Genomic DNA, 21806 nt, shown 5'->3' with positions numbered 1-21806 from the left:
ATACTCTAATCATATATGGATCCTTTTTATACACATCAATCAACTAAAAACTACAGACACCTCAGGCATAGCAGAAAGGTGAATTTTTTTCCAGCTCAGATTTCGGTCCAAGTTGGACACAAACTCACAGGACAATAATGCTTCAGAATGAAGGCAATTGTTATGGATTCTTTCACCTGGAATTTGTAAACTTTGCCAATGTCATTAGTAATGCTCAGGATGACTATATTAAACATTTGATTTCTGCCATTCTTATGCCAATAGGATGTGTTCTCATATGCAGCCTTTGTTTTGGCTTATATCACAATAGTAAAAGTGATCCTTTAAATCTCCAAAGACTGAATTTGACAACAAATACATGGCTGAGCAAATTAAATCCTGTATTTAATAGCTCTTACTATTAAGTGGTATTAAGTAGATTTTTTTTATTATTTTAAGGTTGTGGCCGCTACGCAGGCGGACAAGGCTATAACAGTATTGGACATTTTTGTGGCGGATGGGCTGGTAATTGTGGTGATGGTGGCATAGGAGGAAGCACATGGTACCTTGTCTGTGACCGATGCAGAGAAAAATATCTCCGTGAAAAGCAAGCTGCAGCAAGAGAAAAGGTATTTTTAAATAATCTGTTCCTTATTATCACTAGTTTCTTTCAGTCCCAAGTGGCCATAAAGTTATATAAGAATACTAGATTCCTTTGCTCTCCTTTCATTAATCCAGGAATAAACAAGGTGGGATGTTGTCCAGCTACTTGTATCTATACTGAGCTTGGCAGTCTGGGTTCTTTTTGGGCTCTGGGCTAGAGAAGTGGCCTTCAGCAAATGGTTCTGTCTCTGCATGTACTTTGTATCAGCTAATTCTCAATTTCTTTCAAGAGAGTCGGCCATGAGGTCCTTGTAGTGTTTGGTCTTTCTTTCAAGCTGTCAGCGCCACGAATGGAAGCCTGGTAGATGGGATGGCAGCTTTAAGAAAATTGCTTAAAATGGGATATAAGCTGCAGGACTCATTTTTCTGCCCCCTTCTGATGTTTCACTATTAAGCAGCCTTTTGTACTTTTAAAACTCCTTGTGTTTTGAACATACGTCTCTGGTTGAGAAATGGGGAGAGGATGGGCCAGAAGATGATCTAGTGTGAGCTAGTAATAGCTGCAGTATCTAGCAAAGGCAGCATATAGAATCCTACTCCCGTTGGCAGGATATAGTGTTCCTCTTGTATCCTGGAAATCACCTGCTGCAGTCATGTAGTAGCCTTATTTGTCTTTTCATAGGTCAAACAATCTAGGAGAAAGCCAATGCAAGTTAAGACACCTCGTGCCTTGCCTACCATGGAAGCTCATCAAGTGATCAAAGCAAATGCACTGTTCTTGCTGGCCTTGAGCAGTGCTGCAGAACCCAGTATTTTGTGCTACCACCCTTCCAAACCATTCCAGTCACAGCTACCTAGCGTCAAGGAAGGCATCTCAGAGGATTTCCCAGTTAAAATGACATGTCTCTATCTTCAGACATTAGCAAGGTAATTTTAAATTCAATTGTTCTGTCCTTGTTATAAAAAATAACTGTTCTCATCTGAAAATAGTTTACTTGGCCTTGAGAATGCAATTACTTTAAAAATTATAATTCACAAGAAGTGATGTTAATCATTATTTCCATCTATTGAAATATTCCTAGTTGAGGGAAGCACTACTTTAATTACAGTTATCACTGATGATTATAACTATTTCCTTGTTCCTGTGTATTGAATGTTGCTTGAGAGTATAAAATTGTTCCAATCATAAAGTATGCTGATTTCAAAGAATTTAAAAGAATATGAATAACCGTGTCCTAATCTTTATTGTATTTACCATCCAGTCAGTTCACGTTCTTCCAAAGCATTCTGAGGACTTGTATCTTCTTTCTGTAGATGCATCTACGCTATAGAAATAATGCAGTTTGACATTACTTTAACTGATGTTGTACCAGCCTGCAGAAACCTAGGATTTGTAGTTTTGTGAGGCACCAGTGCACTTTGGTTAAGAAAGCTAAAGAGCTTGTAAAAGTACAAATCCCTGAAGCTATAGCACTTACATAAAGTTGTGTCAAACTGAACTGTTTCTACAGTGTAGGTGCACCCTGTGTCAGTGCTTTGAAAAGCTTGCATGACATATGTAAACCTGATTGTCTCTGAACTCATAACTAGTATATATATATATCATATGGTGGCCGAACCATTTTAGCGGTTCAAACAACAGGATGGGATTAATGTGTAAAGTATAGAAAGCAAAGACATGGAAGAAATCATCCTAGAATTGACCATACTGTGCTGATTCTGTTTAGAACTTGGTTTGGTTTAGTTTGGTTTGTGGAAGGTAGAGATGTAGGTAGAGATATAACTGAATTTGCAGAAAATATCCTTTTCTTATTTTGATCTAAGGTTGTTTTGGTTCAATATATTATTAGCTGTGAAAGCCTTGGGGTAAAAGAAGACTATTGAACAAGAACTTGAGAATCTTTAAAATATTCCCAGTGGATTGCATCTTAGAAGTACAGAGGTTACCAGAGACGTGGTGTGGTTTTGATAAACAAGTGTTTCTGTAATTTCAAGTGTTACAACTTCAAGGTGTTTGAGGTGGATAGCTAGTACATACATTATTATGTGCATTCTTTTTTTTCCCTGATTTGTACCCATTTAGAGGGTAGAATGTGATGGAATTACTGTTTTTAAAAGATACTGTTTTAACAATATGCAGTATCTAATTCTTTTTCAGACATCATCATGAAAGCTTTGTTGGTTACCAAGATGATAACCTCTTTCAGGATGAGATGAGGTATCTGCGTTCAACTTCAGTACCTGCCCCTTACATATCTGTCACTCCTGATGCCAGTCCTAATGTCTTTGAGGAGCCAGAAAGTAACATGAAGTCCATGCCACCAAGGTATTCCATATATATTATTATTAAGTGGGTGTGGTAATTAACAGACTTTCTGCCCCAAAACAGAATTTTATGACATTTTGTGATGCTTGTTAATTACTTTTCAAATATTTGACAGAATGCATCTTATTATTTGTTGAAACCAAAGATCACGTGTTGAGAATAATCCTCAGTAACACTTTAATCTCCAAGGAGAATTTCTGAGTTTTTCCACTAACCTTCATAATATCTCCAATCCAGTAGTTTTATTGAAAAGTGATGCTGTGATGTTTGACATAACTCTAAAAAAGTTCCATGCTTTCTAATTTTTTTTTGGAAGCGCTTGTTTCATACTAGATAAATGGAAGCTACGCTATCAATCATTATTGCCATTTCTGCAGGCCTCTAACAGTGCTGTTTTGGATTCTGATAGTTTGTGTGCAGGGTGACACAATCTAACCCTGAGGTCCAAAAATCAAACAGGTCACTTCTGACTGATTATTTGGTGTGTTCAGTAAATAATGGGTATTGTGGGTGAAAATTTGGCCTCCAGTCTTGCTGTAAGAAGTGTGAGCACACAGTGCTGTAGCACATCTCTACCCAAAACATCTCTGAAAGGGTTATTTCACATGTTGAAGAGGCTACATTGCACTATGCACTTGACAGTGTCTTTTTAATTAATAAATTTTAATAAAATAAATTTTAATAAATAAAACTCCATGAGATCCTGTGAAAATTTGGGAGGGGGAGAAATTTGCTGCACTGTGTTTTTATTTGCTTGTTTGTCTTTTGGTGTTTCCATAAGGAGAAAGAGATCATACTTTGTTGTACTTGGGATTTCTTTGTCTAACTCTGTATAAACTGCAATCTCCAATCTGGGATCTTTCCACAAGGGGAGAGCACACATGGCTGGGTAGATAATGTTAGGTTTTGGCTAAAGCAGTGTGGGCAAGTTGGCTTTTTCAACTGTGAAATACCTGCTGCATCTAAAATGTTTTGCAACCATGGCTTTGTTTCTTTAACTAGCCTCAAATCTCCTTTCATGTGGTAGCCCTGATCAGTTCTTTATAATTTCCAAAGTTGCCTACTAGATTTAAGGTTTTTATAGACCAGTGCAAATTAACTTTTACTTTTTCAAAAGAACATAGCCCATGGGATTTTGTTCCCTTTTCCTCTACTTCTTTCTTCTATGCAAAACCTTATCTCTCATTAACCATGGTTTGTCATGGTATATACACAGTTATTAATCATGATTTACACTAATCACATCCTTGAACAAATCGTTCTCCAGTAAATGGTTAGGAATTAGATAGATCACATTGAAGTTCTCAAATGCTTATGCTGTAATGAACATAATTTGTACACTGACTTATTTCTAGTTTAGAGACCAGCCCCATCACAGATACGGATCTTGCAAAGCGCACAGTTTTTCAAAGGTCATATTCAGTTGTAGCATCCGAATATGACAAACAACACTCCATTTTACCTGCACGAGTAAAGGCCATTCCCAGAAGGAGAGTTAACAGTGGAGATGCAGGTAAAGTTGTAAACTCCAATTTGGTTTTGATTTTTTTTCCTCTTTGCAACTGTATATTCTGCTTTTGTCTGTTATCTCTGCATACCAGTTCTGTGTCTGTGCAAAACATAATTTAGATTCTAGATCTAGAACAGGGGTAGGCAACCTTTTTAAGCCGGGGGCCGGGTTGCTGTCCCTCAGACAACTGGGGGGCCGAAGCCAATAAATAAATAATTAAATATATTTTAAAAAAATTAAATATATAAATAAACCAGGACAAATGTAGGACAAAATTTTCAAATAGAAGACACTTTTTTAAAAAAATGGAGGACACGCGAAAAAATTTGCTGATTTTTTAAAAAATGTTAATATAAATGCATATTTCTGAGGCTTCTATAGACAATTGCCCCCCAAAGGCCCCAGTGGCAGGACCAGGCTGGGGCCGGTCCCAAGGCCTTGCCGGGCCGCATCCGGCCCACGGGCCGCAGGTTGCCTACCCCTGATCTAGAACTATCGAGAAAGAGTATTAGCAGGAGGGCTTCTGTTATTTCATATAGTTTGTTAGTTTTAAAATTAATTGTATTATTTTTATTGATATATTTTATATGTATTTTATTATTGATGTATGGGTTTTAATGGACTGTAATCCTGCCTCGATCCATCTGGGAGAGGCAGGAAAATATAAATAAAAATAATAGTCAAAGAGGCATGGCACTTACCTCTTTGCTCACTCTTGCTGCTTTTTTATTGGTACCATCACTTTCACCTGACAGTGTTGGTATGGTTCTTAGTATACTCTGCATATAAATAAAACCCTGGAAGTTTATATGTTATAGGCTCATTATCTGTTTGGTATTTGGTAGAAATAGCATGAAGTATGAGATTTTAAAAGCAGTAACAGATTGTTTTTGCAGTTTTTAGATTTGATACAGTACTAATATATTAATGCTTCTATTTATGTAGCTGAAGCAACAAAAATTAACCATCTAATATGTACATATTTTTATGCTTTTAAATAGAAGTGGGGTCCTCTCTTCTGAGACATCCATCTCCTGAACTTTCTCGGTTAATCTCCGCCCACAGCTCTCTTTCCAAAGGAGAGAGAAATTTCCAGTGGCCTGTTCTGGCATTTGTAATCCAACATCATGACTTGGAGGGACTTGAAATAGCAATGAAACAAGCTTTAAGAAAATCAGCCTGCCGAGTTTTTGCCATGGAGGTATTTAGTACATTAATTTTCTTCCTAACAGTGGCAGTACTTTATTGTATTTATAGTAGTAGTTATATTGTATTAATACTTAGTTTTCAAAACTGAACTCTCCAGGAAAGCCTAATACAAGCATGTTCTCTCTGGCTTTGCTTCGTGAACAAAGATTCAGTAGATACAAGCATGTAATGGTATATGTACTACTATCTTGAACAGCACATACATATAAATGTATATTACATTTGCCTGCAATGCCTGACTGTTTTCTATTCCACTGCAATAGCAGTGAAGAGAAGATAACAACCACACCTTGGTTTAATAATTTAATTTTAATAATTTGTTTTATTTATATACCGCTATTCCAAAGATCATAGCGGTGAACAGCAAGTAAGCTAATTTGCCCCCAACAGTCTGGGTACTCATTTTAGCGACCTCGGAGGGATGCAAGCCTGAGTCGAGCTTGGGCCCTTTTGCTGGTCTTGAACGCGCAACCTTGTGGTTTCGAGTGAATGGCTGCAGTACAGGCATTTAACCACTGTGCCACCAGGTTAACTTGACTGCATATATTTTATAAGTAGTTGTCAAGGTATGTGCAGCCCAATTCCTGTATGGCTGAGATCCTAGCTATCTGTCTTTGTGCTACATAAATTGTTTGGAATGAAGTAGGCCACAATTCTTACTGGTTAAAGCTACACATAGGATTAGCACAAGGGTCTGGACTGAACATTGACTGATGTACCTGCTGATTGACAAGCCACGTAACCCAGTCTGCTTGCTAAGTGACAGCCAGGATGACAGATATAGGATTCTACATGGGTAACGTCACTGTACTATTTCTGTACACCTGGGAGTGTAGCAAAGACAGACACCTCTGAGCAGGAGGTGCCCACACTAACAATGTTCCAAAAAGGAGCCCCTTTACTATTTTAATGGAGCATGCAAACTCCAACTGCTTTCCTCTTGGATCCTGATCCCATATCAAACAACCCCAAAAATTAGGACAGAAGAATACACACAAACAGCAATACATCATAGGAAACAAAATTAGAGTGAGGGTGGGTAGGGATGACTTCTCAAAGCCAACTGAAGCTGGACTGCTGAGAACAGCCTTAACGATTCTAGCACCTGACCAAAGTGAAGCCTTTACAAGCTTTTACAAGCCTGCCAGACTTCTCTGGGCCTGTCTGCCAGTCAATGAATTCAAGATTCATTGGCTGGTATTTTCCACTCTTTGGTCCATGAAAATCTCATAGGCTTATGGAATGGAGAAAGCCGCTATTGTACCATCACCAGCATGGTGCTCTTTGCTACATGCTACCTTAGCCCGCAAACTTGCTCCATGGTAAGTTGTGGAGCACCTTTAATACAGTTAAGAAAGTCCTGGAAAAATGGTCTTTCTGAGTTACTGTAAAGTGTATAAAAAGAGTACAAAGAGATTTGAGTTGTGCACACATCACCTGTTCCAGTCTGCACAGTATGCTTAGTTATCCACTCATATCTTCTATCATTTATACCTGCTATTAAAGCATTGTATCTATTTATAATGATATGACAAAACCACACAAGAAGTTCAATATCTTCTAATCCTTTCTGGTGAATAATTACAATATTAGGCTGAAAACATATAAATATGTGCCTGGAAATAGCTCCATTAAACACAGTGGGGCTTGAATCTGAGTAAAGATGAACAGGAATATCTGCTAATGGAATATCTGTTCCATAATTTTATTTGTATTATTGTCAGAATCCTGATTTTTCTAAACTTTTATTAACAATCAACATATGAACCAACTATTATAGCATCTGCTTTTACTGCCTTAAGTATTCTACTCAGTTTCCTGTTAGTCATCTGCCTTTCAATTTAGCTGTGAAACCATTCCTATGTTTTTAGTTTCAAGCAGCTAATCTTAAACGATTGCCAAAAATAGACTACATTTACAGTATTATTGGGCACTGTTCTCTTGACTGTGATGAACTGCACAAACTATGTATATTTTCTCCATAGTATTATTAGATCTTCTAATTTTCATCTATATTTACAAAGTACAACTTTTTGGTTTCTAGGCATTTAATTGGCTTCTCTGTAATGTCATTCAAACAACATCTCTTCATGATATCCTGTGGCATTTTGTGGCTTCTCTTACCCCTGCCCCTATGGAGCCAGAGGAAGAAGATGATGAGGAGAACAAAGCAAACAAAGAAAATATTGAACAAGTATGTTGAACTGCTTACAAATCCTTTAATATTAATATTGGTGATGTTTTATGAAACCATATATAATTATATATTCAGATTTTTTTCTAAATATCTAGATGATTTTTTTAACTGATCACTTCATCAGTTAGTGAAGAACAGTAACTTTAGTAATTTTGAAAAATAAGTTTTAAACTTTTGACAGCTTGACGTTTTTCATAATTAGTTTAAAAATGATATGTACATGAAGGGTAGCATGCTTTCATATTTAGAAGAGTATGGAGGCAGCTGTTTTTGAATAATCAAAAGCTTTTTAAACATTTATTTGCCTCGATGGAAATCATTTTATTTAGGCTTCCTTAAATTGTCTGTACATTTAATATGATTTTGTATGTACAAAATATAGTACATTTTTTGGGAAGAGCATTGTAGGACTTTGTTAGAATTATTTAATCCTTGAGTGTTGAGTTGAATAAGATACAATAGAATGTTCATTGCCATTTTAAAAAAAACTTTCCTATCAGTCAAGATCATCATAGTATTCTTCACAAAAACTATTAAGGCAGATCCTCCTTAGTGCGCTAAGGTGCATTTAGTGCATTAAAACTATTAAGGCAGATCCTTTTTCAGCAAAAAGAAATGGGGAAAATATACCAAAATAATGCTAGTTTTCATCTTAACAGGGTAGGTAGTAAGAAAGATGATTTTAGTGATATTAAACTCAGTTTTTATTTTTCTGAGTATGTAATTAAGCCTACTCCCAATTTATTTTGTTAAAACATTCAGGTGCATTGGAAGTCTTGAATATGAATATGCAGACCATTAGTAAGAGTTCAAATGAATGTGCCCTTGTTTGAAAATACTGGTTAAACAAGAGGACTGTGAGTAGGGAAGCCTGCTGATCTGTAGGAGAGTGTTGGATAGGATTACACTCTCCCTGAAACAGTTAGTTCATAGTTTGGGAACTGCTTCAAAATTTGACAATATTTGTGGATGCAACAAGTGGTACTGGGAGGGGGAGCACCTTTTACCAACTTGGTAAAATTGGTGTGTCAGGTATAACTTTAATTATGAGATGCTTTCATTATCCACACAGTAGTTACATCCAGACAAGATCATTGTGGTGTATTCTATGTAAGGCTGCCTTTAAAGATGACTTGAGAATTTCAGCTAGTATAGAACACATCTGTTCAAGCTATTGTTGGGGCTAAACAGTTTTAGTATACAAATAATATGATGCCAGAAATGGTTGTTATATTTTAATATCCAATTCAAAGTGTTAGTTTGGGTCAACATTATTGAAGGACCACCAACACTCTCCTGGACTTTGCGCCAGTGTTAAAAACATTACTGGGGCTCACTAATGTGTCATTAAGATCTGTACGGTTTGCAGGCACTAAAGATCAGCCCTTTTTAATTATGGTCCCCACTCTGTTGAATTTCCTCCTAAGAAATATACAACTGGATCCATCACTTGCTGTTCGTAACAGTATTCAAATAATTTGTTTTCTTTGGCTTTGACTGCAAAAGTGTTATAATATATGCAGTTTTTCTCTGTATTTTAGTTTTGAATGTAACTGGTTCAGTTTTTAAATACAACACCAATGCAGGTTTTGTACACTAATGCTCTGATTAAACAGACAATGAAATGCAAACTGCTGATAGGCCATGGCAGAGTCTGTGTACTATCTTATCAGAGCAGTTTGAACTAAATCTTTTTCTGGAGACAGGAGGAGGCAGTCACTTGAATCATTTCCCAGCAGGTCCCAAGTACAATAGGTGGGATTTAAATAAATAAATAAATAAATAAATAAATAAATAAAATAAAATAAAAAAAAGATGATTGAGTATGGTACATTCTTGAAAGAATTCTATGCACCTTTGCCTTCCAAACTGCAAGGCTGTCATATCCTCAGTTTACCCATAAAGCCCAAACAAAGCAAGCCACTTCTACCTCTGATCAGAATCAAAGAGAGTAGCTAGAAAAGTCACATTTTCAGGTATCTTGATAAAATATCTACACACACACACACACACATCATTAAGGTTTCAAGAAAAATCCCTGTCCTTGGACCTTCCCACTGAGCAAAGTTTCAGGGCTGAGCTTAGCCTCCAGGTTCATGGATTCAGTGAAAAAAGGAGATGCCAGAGCTCAGTTTGGCTCAGCATGAAAATGCTAGTGAGATCTGCTGTGGTAAAATAAGCAAAGAATAGGCCTGTCAGTATAACACAAGTATTTGGGAGTGCTGACACCCAAGACAACTGACATTCATAAATAGGGAAGAAATGATGGGATGGGACGGGATGGGCCAAAATAAATAAGGGAGAGAGCAACATTGAACCAGTCATTCTGCTCCACCTCTGGCATATATTAAGTGCTGATTCTTTTCTTCTGCAATGCCTGTGTACCATATAATTATGGATTTCATGAATGAAGTGCAGAATATACAGAAACTTCTTTGGATCTCCTTTGTTGGGATTAACCTGACCAACCTAATATATTAATGCAGAACAAGACTATACAATGCAAAACTTTAAACGCCTATGTTCCATAAGGAGTCTGGGGTGGGACAGCAAGCAGGTGTACCTCCGCCCTACTAGTATTCATTGGGGTCCTGTCAGCTTGTGATAGGAGCAGAGTCTCCCTCTCAGGCATACAGAAAGGATGTTTCTCTTATTTAGCCTTCTGACTTAACAGAAAACAAGCTTGACGTATCAGCTTGTTTTCCCGAACTTTGCTGAAGGAAACGTTACAACCTTTTTCCAGCCTGTGCATGAGTATGGACAGATTGCTTACCTGTAATGGTATTTCTTCGAGTGGTCATCTGTGAATTCAAACAAATGGGTTATTCTGTGCCTGCACAGTTAGCTTCGGCACCTTCTTGGAGATATTAGAGGCGTTTTGGCAGTAGCCCTGCCCACTCTCCAACTGCCTTATTAGCCAGTTTCCCACCTAAACCTTCAGTTACTTTTGTCCACCACACTAGCAGCATCTAGGAACTCTTCAGAGATTCATTTTTCTGTCAGACTTTACAAAAAACTTGATTTGATGGGATTACTCTGCTTTTTGGTGGTAATTTTTAAACATCGCGTTCATATTTTCTGTCTTGAAATAAATGCAACATATATTTGATTTTTTTCAAGGAAAAGGATACAAGAGTTTGTGAACATCCATTGTCAGACATAGTGATTGCTGGTGAAGCAGCTCATCCTTTACCCCACACTTTCCATCGTCTACTACAGACAATCTCTGATCTCATGATGTCTCTCCCAAGTGGAAGTTCATTACAACAGATGGCTCTGAGGTAGGTTTTAGATACAGAAAAGGCATTTGAGCAGGGAAAACTAAAAAGGATGGTGTGAACCAACTACTTTCATTAAACACTGCGAATTAGATAAATACAGATTGGCATGGGCTTCCTTTGGAAGAACAGTGCTTCAAGCAGTAGTTCAGACATAGTTGAGAATCCCATCCAGTATTGCAGAGTTTGGGTAGATCCCAAACATGGTGGATTACTCCACCTGCCATCCCAAGAATGAGAATTTGTTACCAAGAAGGTTCATTCTGGGATGGCAGGAGAAACAATCCATATGCTCCCTTATTAGGAATGTCATTAAAATTTCAAAGGGGGAATAAGGGCAAAGAAGTTACAATGTAAATTAAGACTAGTTAACAGTTTAAACTGCAAGTAAGAGGGGAAAATGATTTTTAGACAAGGCTAGATAATAAAAATGGCATAGAAGGGAGGAGTGTTAATGAAAGAAACAAAAAGAGCTTTAACTCTCTTGCCTTGTCAGGTTGGTACGCCGGGATAAACCCAGCATGATGGATTGCTCCTCCTGCCATCCTATACACTTACATCATTTACCTTACGTACACTTAGGAGTTCTGATAGGGAGATAAATAGATATCAGTTGTCTATCATCACAAAGCTTCCAGACATACCAATTTAGTTTAATATTTAGTGGAATTATATCTGTTCTTTCAGTGTATTAAAGGATGCATGCTCTATGTAGGAATCATGCATCCCTCCAGATGTTGTTGGGCTGTTCTTCTCAGCATTCTTCACCACAGACTGTCATGATTGAGTCTACTGGAAGTTTCAGTCCAACAATATCTGGAGGGCTCCATAATTCCCACCCCTATTTGAGTACAGTGGCCCCTTCCTATACGTGGGGGATCCGTTCTGGACCTCCCTCCCCCTCCTGCGTTTAGGAAAAACAGTGTATGCTTAGATCCTATTACTCTCTATGGTGGCATTTTGTCCTCTGCGGCTAGCCTTAAGCGTAGGCTCAAATCCATGTAAGACAAGCCTGCATATGGCGTGGGCACACTTTGTTTGCATGCTTTTAAATGGAAGTAATCTTATTCTTTGCTGTTCTCCCCCAGATGCTGGAGCCTCAAATTCAAGCAATCTGACCATCAGTTTCTGCACCAGAGTAATGTATTTCACCACATTAATAACATTCTGTCCAAGTCTGATGATGGAGATAGTGAAGAGAGCTTTAGTATCAGTATCCAGTCTGGTTTTGAAGCTATAAGTCAGGCAAGTTTTATTTCAAGATAATCATAAAAGCTAATCATTATGAGTATAAAGTACTACTAGAAATGTGGTAGTTTTCTGAAATGTTTTACTTCCATAAATGCAGGAGCATTTATATAATTATATTTCCTATTTGTAAAGATTTAATGGGCAAATGTTCATATTATGATGTGTAGGCCAATGGCTTCAAATAAATTTACCTGAAATTTGACATGCCTCATAATCTATATTTTAGTACTGCAAATTATTTTTATTTTACTTTTTTCTGAGAACTGAAAGTTTATTCCAGAGTTCAAAATAACTTTACAAAATGCTGACTTTCATTAAAATGGAGAAAAGAGAGAAGTATGAATACTAATATTTCCTTTAGCTTCTTGTGCCGCCTTTGTTTACAAATCTACTGTCTCATTTTAGTACTTTGTTGAACTTGTTGATAATCATGAACTGATATTTGTTTACTAATTGCTACTAATTTTACTCTAAAATTTCTTTTTTAAAAAATAGGAATCATGTATAGTAGTTTGTCTAAAAGATTTAACCAGCATTGTTGATATTAAAACATCAAGCCGACCAGCCATGATTGGAAGTTTAACTGATGGGTCAACGGAAACCTTCTGGGAATCGGGTGATGAAGATAAAAATAAAACAAAAAACATTACAATTAATTGTGTCAAAGGAATTAATGCTCGCTATGTGTCTGTCCATGTTGATAACTCAAGGGATCTTGGGGTAAGACTTAAAATTCACTCGGTTACATTTTCTCAAATGAAATGTGCTGAAATGAATTTAACAGAGCATACATCTCGGGTTTATAAACGTACATTATGAATTTATGAATAAATTATAATTTGGAAGTTCACAGTCAAGCTATTGCTCAAAGAAATGATCTCCCAGCTATCCGATGAGATTCAAGAAGTAAGCAGAAACATGTAGAAGTGATAGTTTCAAATGATTCAAACAGATTTTTTGAATCCTTTAGGTTGTACTTTAGGCTGTACTATTTTAGTAGAAGATATTTTTCTCTTTTCACTGTTGCTAGTCATGACTTATTTTTATTCATGCCTTTTTTTATTAATTTAATAAATTTATTCATTAGTCATTTATATTCACGTCTTTTACTTAAACTGTGGTGTCCATAGCATAAACAGATTTCTAACAAACTTTTATTTCATTTTATCATTTGCAGAACAAAGTGACTTCAATGACCTTTTTAACAGGAAAAGCAGTAGAAGATCTTTGTAGAATAAAACAGGTGAATAGATCATGTAATTATTGCATACAATATTCCCAAGTGCTCCGCAGCCGCTCCAGGAAAATAAAAGAAATAAAAATTGAATGAAAATAAAGAATAAGGATTAACTTGTATAGACCATTAACTTGGAGTATAGGGTAGGGCATAGAGTAGGCCTCTTAAGGGCTCCAACATAGAAATAAAGCCTCTGCAAGTCAAAAAGGTTGGGAACCCCTGGCATACAGAATACATTATGATTTGTGGACCCTGCAGAGGCTTCATGTTTAGCAAAAATGATCCTACGACACATTTTGTTGGAATGGATTAAAAACACAATGTTATGGCTAAATAGCTTGGCTCCAAATCCTGGTTGAGCTCTGGCAACCCATTCATTGGTTGGTTTGCCTCTTGGCTAGTGGAAATTTATTCAGTCACCATGCCTTCTGAGTAGCATGGATTGACAGGCACAGGAAACCATTGGGGTAGAAGCCAGTAGAGCCATCTGCCCTTCCCCAAGATTCCTTAAAAGTTTTGGGGTTTCATCTGCCCTCAGACTGGTGCCAACCCCCATTCCAGGCACAATCATGAGAGGTGGAGGTTGACCACACCCTCTACCAAACTTACTGCAGTTGTAACCAAGATTATAAATATATTGCATGCATCCAGAAATCATGCGTCGGGCTCAAATATGCAGTTTAATGGATCAATACAGTGGCTTCATCCAGATGTGAATATTGAATCCTTTTCCCACCTACCTCTGGTGTCATCAGAAATTCCCCAACCATCCAGGATACTTTCCTCTCCACCATGTCCACCTTCTGGGAGTTTTATGTTTAATTTCAGCTCTGCCTTTCCAAGTGAGTCAGGCTTTATGCTGGTGACAAAGTTCATTCTTGACATCTGGTCTAGTCTCTTGAATAATTGCACTTGCTAAACTAGATGTTTAAAATATTCTCTGTGGGGCTGAAGACACAATCCACAATAAATGAATTAATCCCTTGTGCCAACCAGTTCAGGTAGGATCTCAGAATTCTAAACCATTGTAAATGTTGCCTCAAACCCCTCTCTCCTCAGTTTTTATTTTCCTGCTTTACTTACCAATCAGAGAATTTCCTCAGTCATCTTAAATAGGCAATTAGCAGTAGAAATTTAAAGATAAAGTTTGAATGGCATCAGGATTATGAAATAAGAAAGCATGTAGCAAACACGTCTCACAGCCTATCTGCCCAAATCATGAGATCTTCCTAGCCAATATGTAATACCCTAGTTGCTGTAATGGGGAAGCCACTTATATGGGTTCAGAATGGATCTGAATGAAACTTCTGCCTGCGCCTGAGCTCCACGCCCTGCATACCAAACAGGCTGCCTCTGCTTGGCTGAATTTCCCGTTACATATCAGAGCTCTCAAAAACTTTGTGGGCGTCTAGGGAGGAGAAACAGTGCCATTGTCTGGAATGGGGCACCTGTCTTCACTTTGTCTGCAGTCATAAATTGCACTGCTGGTGAATCAGGCAACATACCTAATGCTGTGTATCTAACATTCCATTAGATTCCATGAATGAGCACTAGACCTGCTTGCACCATTTCTTTGCTGCAGCAGTAAGAGAAACACATAACTGGAGTGTCTGTGAGGATTTCCCTCATTTTAAGCACTACATCCCTCCTCTGTGCCTGTAATAAATTATAACACGACTGTAGAAGCCACATACTGCACCAGACTTAACTGTTTAAAGCTATAAGGCCATACTTGGTTTGTTTTAGAGCTGATCCACATGAGCATATTTATTACTTGACTGCAGTTGGCTGGATTGAAGCAGAAGGCCCCAACCTACTGAGTGGCTTATTTGTGGGTCCTTTGTTGCCAGTCTAGTTTCCAGAGGATTGCATGCAATTTTTGCTGACCTCGTAGTGGGGGATTATTCAGTGACTGGGGGTGGCAGGTCTTTCCCCAGACGGACATCACTCCAATCTATCTGTATAGCATTTAGAGAAATCAGAGGCAGCCTGGTCCAAATGCTAGAAAATGCCCCTTTATACCATTAAGGGAATGACTCCTGTCATTCAGTGTTTGACCACCTTTCCACTCACCTATCCCAGGTTGAATGCTTGGTTGATTGTATTGACTTTGGTGTGCTTGGTTAAATTGTCTCTAATTTGTCGCAGCTTTCTTGGTATGTCATAAAGATGGCTCTAGTTTGGGAGAGGAGACAGGGACTGCATGCCAATCCTCCCCTATGTTTGGGAATTTGGGGGTGCAGTCTACTAGGGTCAGGCCCCGCTCAGGAGCTTTTGGGCCATCACCAGGTGGTAAAGAAATCACACAGAAGCTGAATTCCATAGATTCCATGAATATTGCTCCATGGTGGTCCCTCAGCAGGCAGGCTGAAGGGGGTGGGAGCATATTGGAGAACAGGTGGGTTGTCAGATATCTGTATCTGTTAGCACATGCTGAGCTAAGCCGGTATAGCTATAGTTTAAAAAGTGTATGACTTCCCTGTACCCTCACTGACTGCAACCACAAGGATGAATGTTGATAACCTGATGTCTTAACTTTTGTATTAGTTACTGCCTAATGCAAGTCCCTGAATCATTTTTAACTCTGTCTTTGTATTCCTATGTGCCAGGTTGACTTGGATTCAAGGCATATTGGCTGGGTAACAAGCGAACTTCCTGGTGGAGATAACCATATCATCAAAATTGAATTGAAAGGGCCAGAGAATACCCTTAGAGTTAGGCAAGTGAAAGTACTGGGATGGAAGGATGGTGAAAACATCAAAATAGCAGGCCAGATCTCAGCAAGTGTAGCTCAACAAAGAAACTGTGAAGCTGAGACACTTCGAGTCTTCAGACTCATTACATCTCAGGTGAGATATTAAGACTCTTTGTACAGCTTCATTTCAAACATTATAAACAAAGCATGGCTTTCTTTCTCCATTCTATTGTATTCTATTTCTTGTATTAATTTATTTACAAATACTTATACAGGTTGTTGAATACCCCATTCCAGAAATCTGAAAACCTCCAAAAACTAAAACTTTTTGCTGCCAGCTACCACCTTCGAGGTAGGTGGCTGCAGTGCTCCTGCTCATTCATCTCTCAGATCCTCAGTTTCTCTCCAGCCTCCTGTCCCATACACAATACAAGTAGCAAAGAACAAGATGTGAGGCTAGAGAGAGATAAATAAGCAACAGGAGTCTAAGCATGAAATTTATTTATGTTTTGTATACACCTGATAACACGGGCTGAAGATAATTTTATATGCAATATTTTTCATACTTTCGTGCATGGAACAAAGTTGGTGTACACTGAACCATCAGAGAGCAAAGGTGTCACTGTCTCAGCCACCCATGTGGACAGCTTTGGATTTTGGGAGTATTTCAGAATTCCTGATAAGGGATACTCAACCTGTAACTCTGGTACCCATTTCTTTTGTATATATATTGTATATTTCCCATAGTTTTAACAAATACCTTCTTAATAATTCTGTTTTTCACAGTAGGTAGACTTTATTAGTGAATTAGTCCATATGTTTAGGTAGTAGGAATGTTAACATCTTGGTCTGCAGCTGGTACTGATATATACTAATTGAAAGTAAATATTTAAATGCAATCTCTACCTTTAAAACACTGCTTTATAGTATCAGAACCAATTGATTTGTGCAAATAGGGAACAGTTTCCTATTTAACATTATTTTTCAGGGCACATGTAATGTGTTTGCAAGTCTTGGCTGCAGTAGAAGCTCTCTTACTTGTGTGAAGTCAAAGGCTTTCATAGCCAGCATCCATAGTTTTAAGTAGGTTTTTCGGGCTATGTGGCCGTGTTCTGCAAGAGTTTATTCTTGACTGTGGGTGGCATCTTCAGAGATGCTGGTATGGAAGTGAATGAGGAAGTGACTCCTTTGATGTATGGTAAAAATACCTTCTGTTTGGGTGGTTGTTTGTCTTCACTCCTATGGTTTTTCTGTGTCTGGCAGCCCTTCTGATGTCTGAACTGGAGTAACCATTAGCCTGTAGAGCCCACTCTAGGTGTTTCAATTCATCTTACAGGAAGTGGAGTTCACAGATCCTTTTTGCCTGGTCTACCTGTTTTTTTATTGTGCTTCTTTTTTCCCCCCTGGGTCGGAAAGGGGGGGCGGGTTCCCAGCAGACAATGGATCACACACTGAGGCCTTGCCATACAACAACAGACCAACGCACAGATTAACATGTAAATCACTTCCTCTCAACCAAGAGCCACACAGTATATATACCCCACTCACTCCCATGCCAGCATTCTCTGAAGATGCCAGCCACAGATGCTGGTGAATAAACTCTTTCAGAACACAGCCGCATAGCCTGAAAAACCCACAAAAAATCTCTTATTTGCCCTTTATAATTGGCATTGAGACACATAATGCACTGCACACACAAATATTTTTAAATTGTTATTTCCCAGTAGATAAGGATGTAACATCCTGAATTATGACGGTCTTTGTATCTAGTGTTCCTATATGCTTCTATAAAAGGTTTGTGGATTCCCCTCTGTACTGTTCCATTATATATTTTATGTTCTCTAACAGGTATTTGGAAAACTCATATCTGGAGATGCAGAGCCTACGCCAGAGCAAGAAGAAAAGGCTCTGCTGTCTTCACCTGAAGGAGAAGAAAAAGTACACAATGTATTTATTTGTATTCCATAATTACTATGATTCTAAAACAATTATTCTAAAATGGTGATGCTAGTAATGCAAATTTTGTCAGATCTTGTTTGTACTTTGATCAGACATTCCTTATAATTCATGCATAAATTCTGAAGCTTTGAATATCAATTTGAATTACTTCTACCAATACTCCAGTCTCAGGTAGCAGGAGTCTTAGGAAGCAATTTATTTCAGATCTTTTGATTCACAAGTTAATAAACCTATGCACACTTGTGCTGCCATTGTATTATTCCATACTTAACAGCCACTAAACTAAGACCTGAAGCTGACGAGCCAAATAAAGTGCCTTCTGGGCACTTTGGGGGCATGGCATTCAAATGACGCATGCCTCTAAGCCTCCTGGAAGCTGCTCTGGGACTGGCTAAACTGGCCCAAAGCAGGCCCAAAAAGGAACTGCAAAAAGCTGCTCCTGCTGACAGCCCATTCGGGATCCAGGCAGCGGCCGGCTTTGGGACCACAGCTTCCGGTTACCACAGTCCCAGAGCGATTGCATCCGAAACAGCCAGAGATCACTTTATTTGGGCTATCTGCTTCACCTCATAGTAGTTTACTGCACTACAATGCTGCTATTCCACTTTTACTGCTCTGGCTGCCTCCTGTTGCATTCTGAGGCTTGTAGTTCAGTAAGGTTTAAGAGCTCTCTGGCTGAGAATTCTAAATGCCCCCTCCTTAAACTGCAAATCCCAGAAACAACAGCAGGCAGCCAGAGCAGTTATAGTGCAATAGCCACACTGTAAGAGTATAGTGTAGTAATCTCCTTATTAGCTCAGGGGATGAAGCTCTCTGACGTAAAGTTGAAAGATTAGTATCTTGATCATTAAATGCTTAGAGCAGCATTAGGAGTGTAAGAGTGTTCGTCTCTGATCAAATATTTATTGTGCATAGTACCCCTTTAAAAATGGAGAAAATATGTTAAATGTATCTATTTTTTCTGTGGTTTCAGATTGACTTAAATCTTTTCTTTTGCTAAATATCATACCTAAGAGTAACAAAACTACTCTAAAATTCTGATAATAGAAGGCTTCACGTTCCAGAAGTCAAAATGTGAAATTTGATATTCTCTCAGTTATTTTCATCAAATGTTAACATTTCCATTTAAAGGCCACTTCAGATGCAGACCTGAAGGAGCACATGGTTGGAATCATATTCAGTAGAAGTAAACTGACCAATTTGCAAAAGCAGGTTTGTTTACTATAATAATCTTCTGCTGTTCTAAATACTATACACAGACTTGCATGTGTGATCTCCAGGGTCCAAGGAGAGGAAGTCTAGCAAAACTTAGGTCATTGGAGAGAAGAGGACAAAACCTATTATGTAGACACCAGTGTTATGCCTGGTGTTACCAGAGCCACCTTCTGTCCCAAAGAAGTATTTCTGCCATCTCATTACAACTTAAAAAAGCACAATGTACTTAATTTCCATTGAAGGGAAGAGGATGTAGTGACCAATCTGTTTTGGTCCAAGGCACATACATAAGTGTGCAAAGCCTACTTGTTCATATAATTTGGCTGTAATTTGGCTGTAATCTGTCAAACTGGAATTAGTTTCAAAATACTGAAAAGGAGTATTACCTAGATCCACAATTTTCTTGTGACAGATGGTAGTGGAGAAAAATAAGCAGAGTTAGAAGCTTTTTCTGTTTTTTCTCAAAAATGATATTTGAAAGTAGAACCTGTTTTATGCATTAAATGCATGGTGACATACAAGAGCAACTGTTGGCTTATTTGTTCCTATCTACCATAAAGATAATATTTTCTATAAATATTCATCTCAGAGATGTATTCACCTCTGTTCATAGACAGACATATTTTGCACACTGCTTTTTTGTCGACACTTGGATTATTTGGGCAGAATCCAGGTACACATTAACACTGATGCATGCAAAATAGTGAAAAGGGTCAAGCATTCTAAGGCTTGATTTCACACTATAGTGTAATTGTACACCAAAGCACATTGGGAATGGGCCTTTAATTCTACTACCTAAAGCAGCATATTTGCATCACTTTACTGAAAGGAAGAGTTGTGTGTATGCAATTTGGTGATGGAATTACCATTGCATTACACTTTTTTTAAAAAAATTATTTATCAATGTTACAATAAAATCCAAAAAGAAAACAATCCCTATATCCACCCCCCATTCCCAATGTTAAAACAGGATTAAACAGTCATAGTATAAAAGCATTAAAAACTGTAAAAAAACATTAAAATGTTCAACTGTGTAAATGTTCTTGGAGGCCTCTATTGATATGGGGAAAGTTCATGGCAAGGGAGGGGAAGCTTCCAGGAACTAAACACTAAAAAGTTATAGATAAAAGGTGTGTTCAGGGATCCTGAAATTGCATTACACTTAAGAGCAAAGTCCAAAAAATTGTTCATTCTGGGGGACTGATTGAAGGGAATTGCAAATTAACTTCCATTTTTAATTATCTTGGTGTCAGACTGTGGCTGAATTCCAGTTTAATTTGTTTTCACTCTGTGTGCCTGTTGGTTTGTTTTGGTTAGGTTTGTGCTCATATCGTACAAGCTATCCGAATGGAAGCCACTCGTGTACGTGAAGAATGGGAACATGCCATTTCTAGCAAGGAGAATGCTAACTCTCAGCCCAGTGATGAAGATGCATCATCTGATGCCTATTGTTTTGAGCTGCTCTCCATGGTGCTGGCACTGAGTGGTTCTAACGTTGGGCGTCAGTATTTGGCTCAGCAACTGACTTTGCTTCAGGATCTCTTCTCACTGCTACATACTGCTTCTCCCAGGGTACAGAGGCAGGTTAGTTCAGAGAAAAGTCTTTTTCAAAAAAAAAAAGAAGAAAAAAAAGAACCACGGCCGAATTCAAGCACTTCTAGTATACAATTAAAGTTATTGTAAGGCTTAATTGATGCATTAAATATACCAGCAAAAAAATAACTAACTTCTTGGATGCTTCTTCTAGGTAACATCCTTACTGAGGCGTGTGCTGCCAGAAGTAACTCCTAGTCGCTTGGCTAGTATCATAGGGGTCAAGGCACTACCCCCAGCGGATATAAGTGATATCATTCATTCAACAGAGAAGGGAGATTGGAATAAACTGGGTATCTTGGACATGCTTCTAGGATGTATTGCCAAAGCACTCACTGTACAGCTAAAGGCCAAAGGAACCACAATAACTGGTACAGCTGGTACTGCAGCTGGCAAAGGGGTAACTACGGTTACACTGCCAATGATTTTCAATTCCAGGTTAGTAGAAGTTGTACTGTTTCAATTTTTGACTTTGCTAAACTGGAAAAAATGTTTTACAGTTTCCTTTTTTTTAAAAAAAAAAGTGTACATACTCTTTTTGAAGCTTCTAAATTATATTTTACTTTCAATGATACTTTAATTTGTTCCTTGACTCTGATTATATTTTTTCTCTCTCTAGTTATCTTAGACGAGGTGAAAGCCATTGGTGGATGAAAGGCTCAACCCCAACACAAATTTCAGAGATCATTATTAAACTCATAAAAGACATGGCAGCTGTAAGCTTTTAATATCTTACTGTACTTTTAACTCTTTG

The 21806-nt window shown here is 38.0% G+C and overlaps 1 protein-coding gene across 2 annotated transcripts in view; it reads left to right on the top strand.

Moving 5' to 3' along the window:
* MYCBP2 (MYC binding protein 2) overlaps positions 1-21806 on the top strand; it is a 178281-nt gene that overhangs the window by 137791 nt on the left and 18684 nt on the right. For both annotated transcript variants that reach the window (XM_089511145.1, XM_089511144.1), the window contains 16 exons: positions 439-608; positions 1265-1509; positions 2741-2908; positions 4264-4421; positions 5420-5619; positions 7672-7821; positions 10945-11105; positions 12191-12347; positions 12849-13073; positions 13531-13596; positions 16200-16439; positions 18134-18232; positions 19376-19456; positions 20777-21043; positions 21207-21490; positions 21672-21768. In XM_089511145.1, coding sequence (XP_089367271.1) covers positions 439-608; positions 1265-1509; positions 2741-2908; positions 4264-4421; positions 5420-5619; positions 7672-7821; positions 10945-11105; positions 12191-12347; positions 12849-13073; positions 13531-13596; positions 16200-16439; positions 18134-18232; positions 19376-19456; positions 20777-21043; positions 21207-21490; positions 21672-21768 — 2768 coding nt within the window. The remainder of the gene's footprint in view (positions 1-438; positions 609-1264; positions 1510-2740; positions 2909-4263; positions 4422-5419; positions 5620-7671; positions 7822-10944; positions 11106-12190; positions 12348-12848; positions 13074-13530; positions 13597-16199; positions 16440-18133; positions 18233-19375; positions 19457-20776; positions 21044-21206; positions 21491-21671; positions 21769-21806) is intronic.

This window comes from Sceloporus occidentalis, unplaced genomic scaffold (assembly GCF_023333645.1).
Source record: "Sceloporus occidentalis isolate IW3139 unplaced genomic scaffold, rSceOcc1.0.p SCAF_2, whole genome shotgun sequence".
NCBI lineage: Eukaryota > Metazoa > Chordata > Lepidosauria > Squamata > Phrynosomatidae > Sceloporus > Sceloporus occidentalis.
Note: the sequence above shows the minus strand (reverse complement) of the source record. Positions and strands in the feature narration are given on the sequence as shown.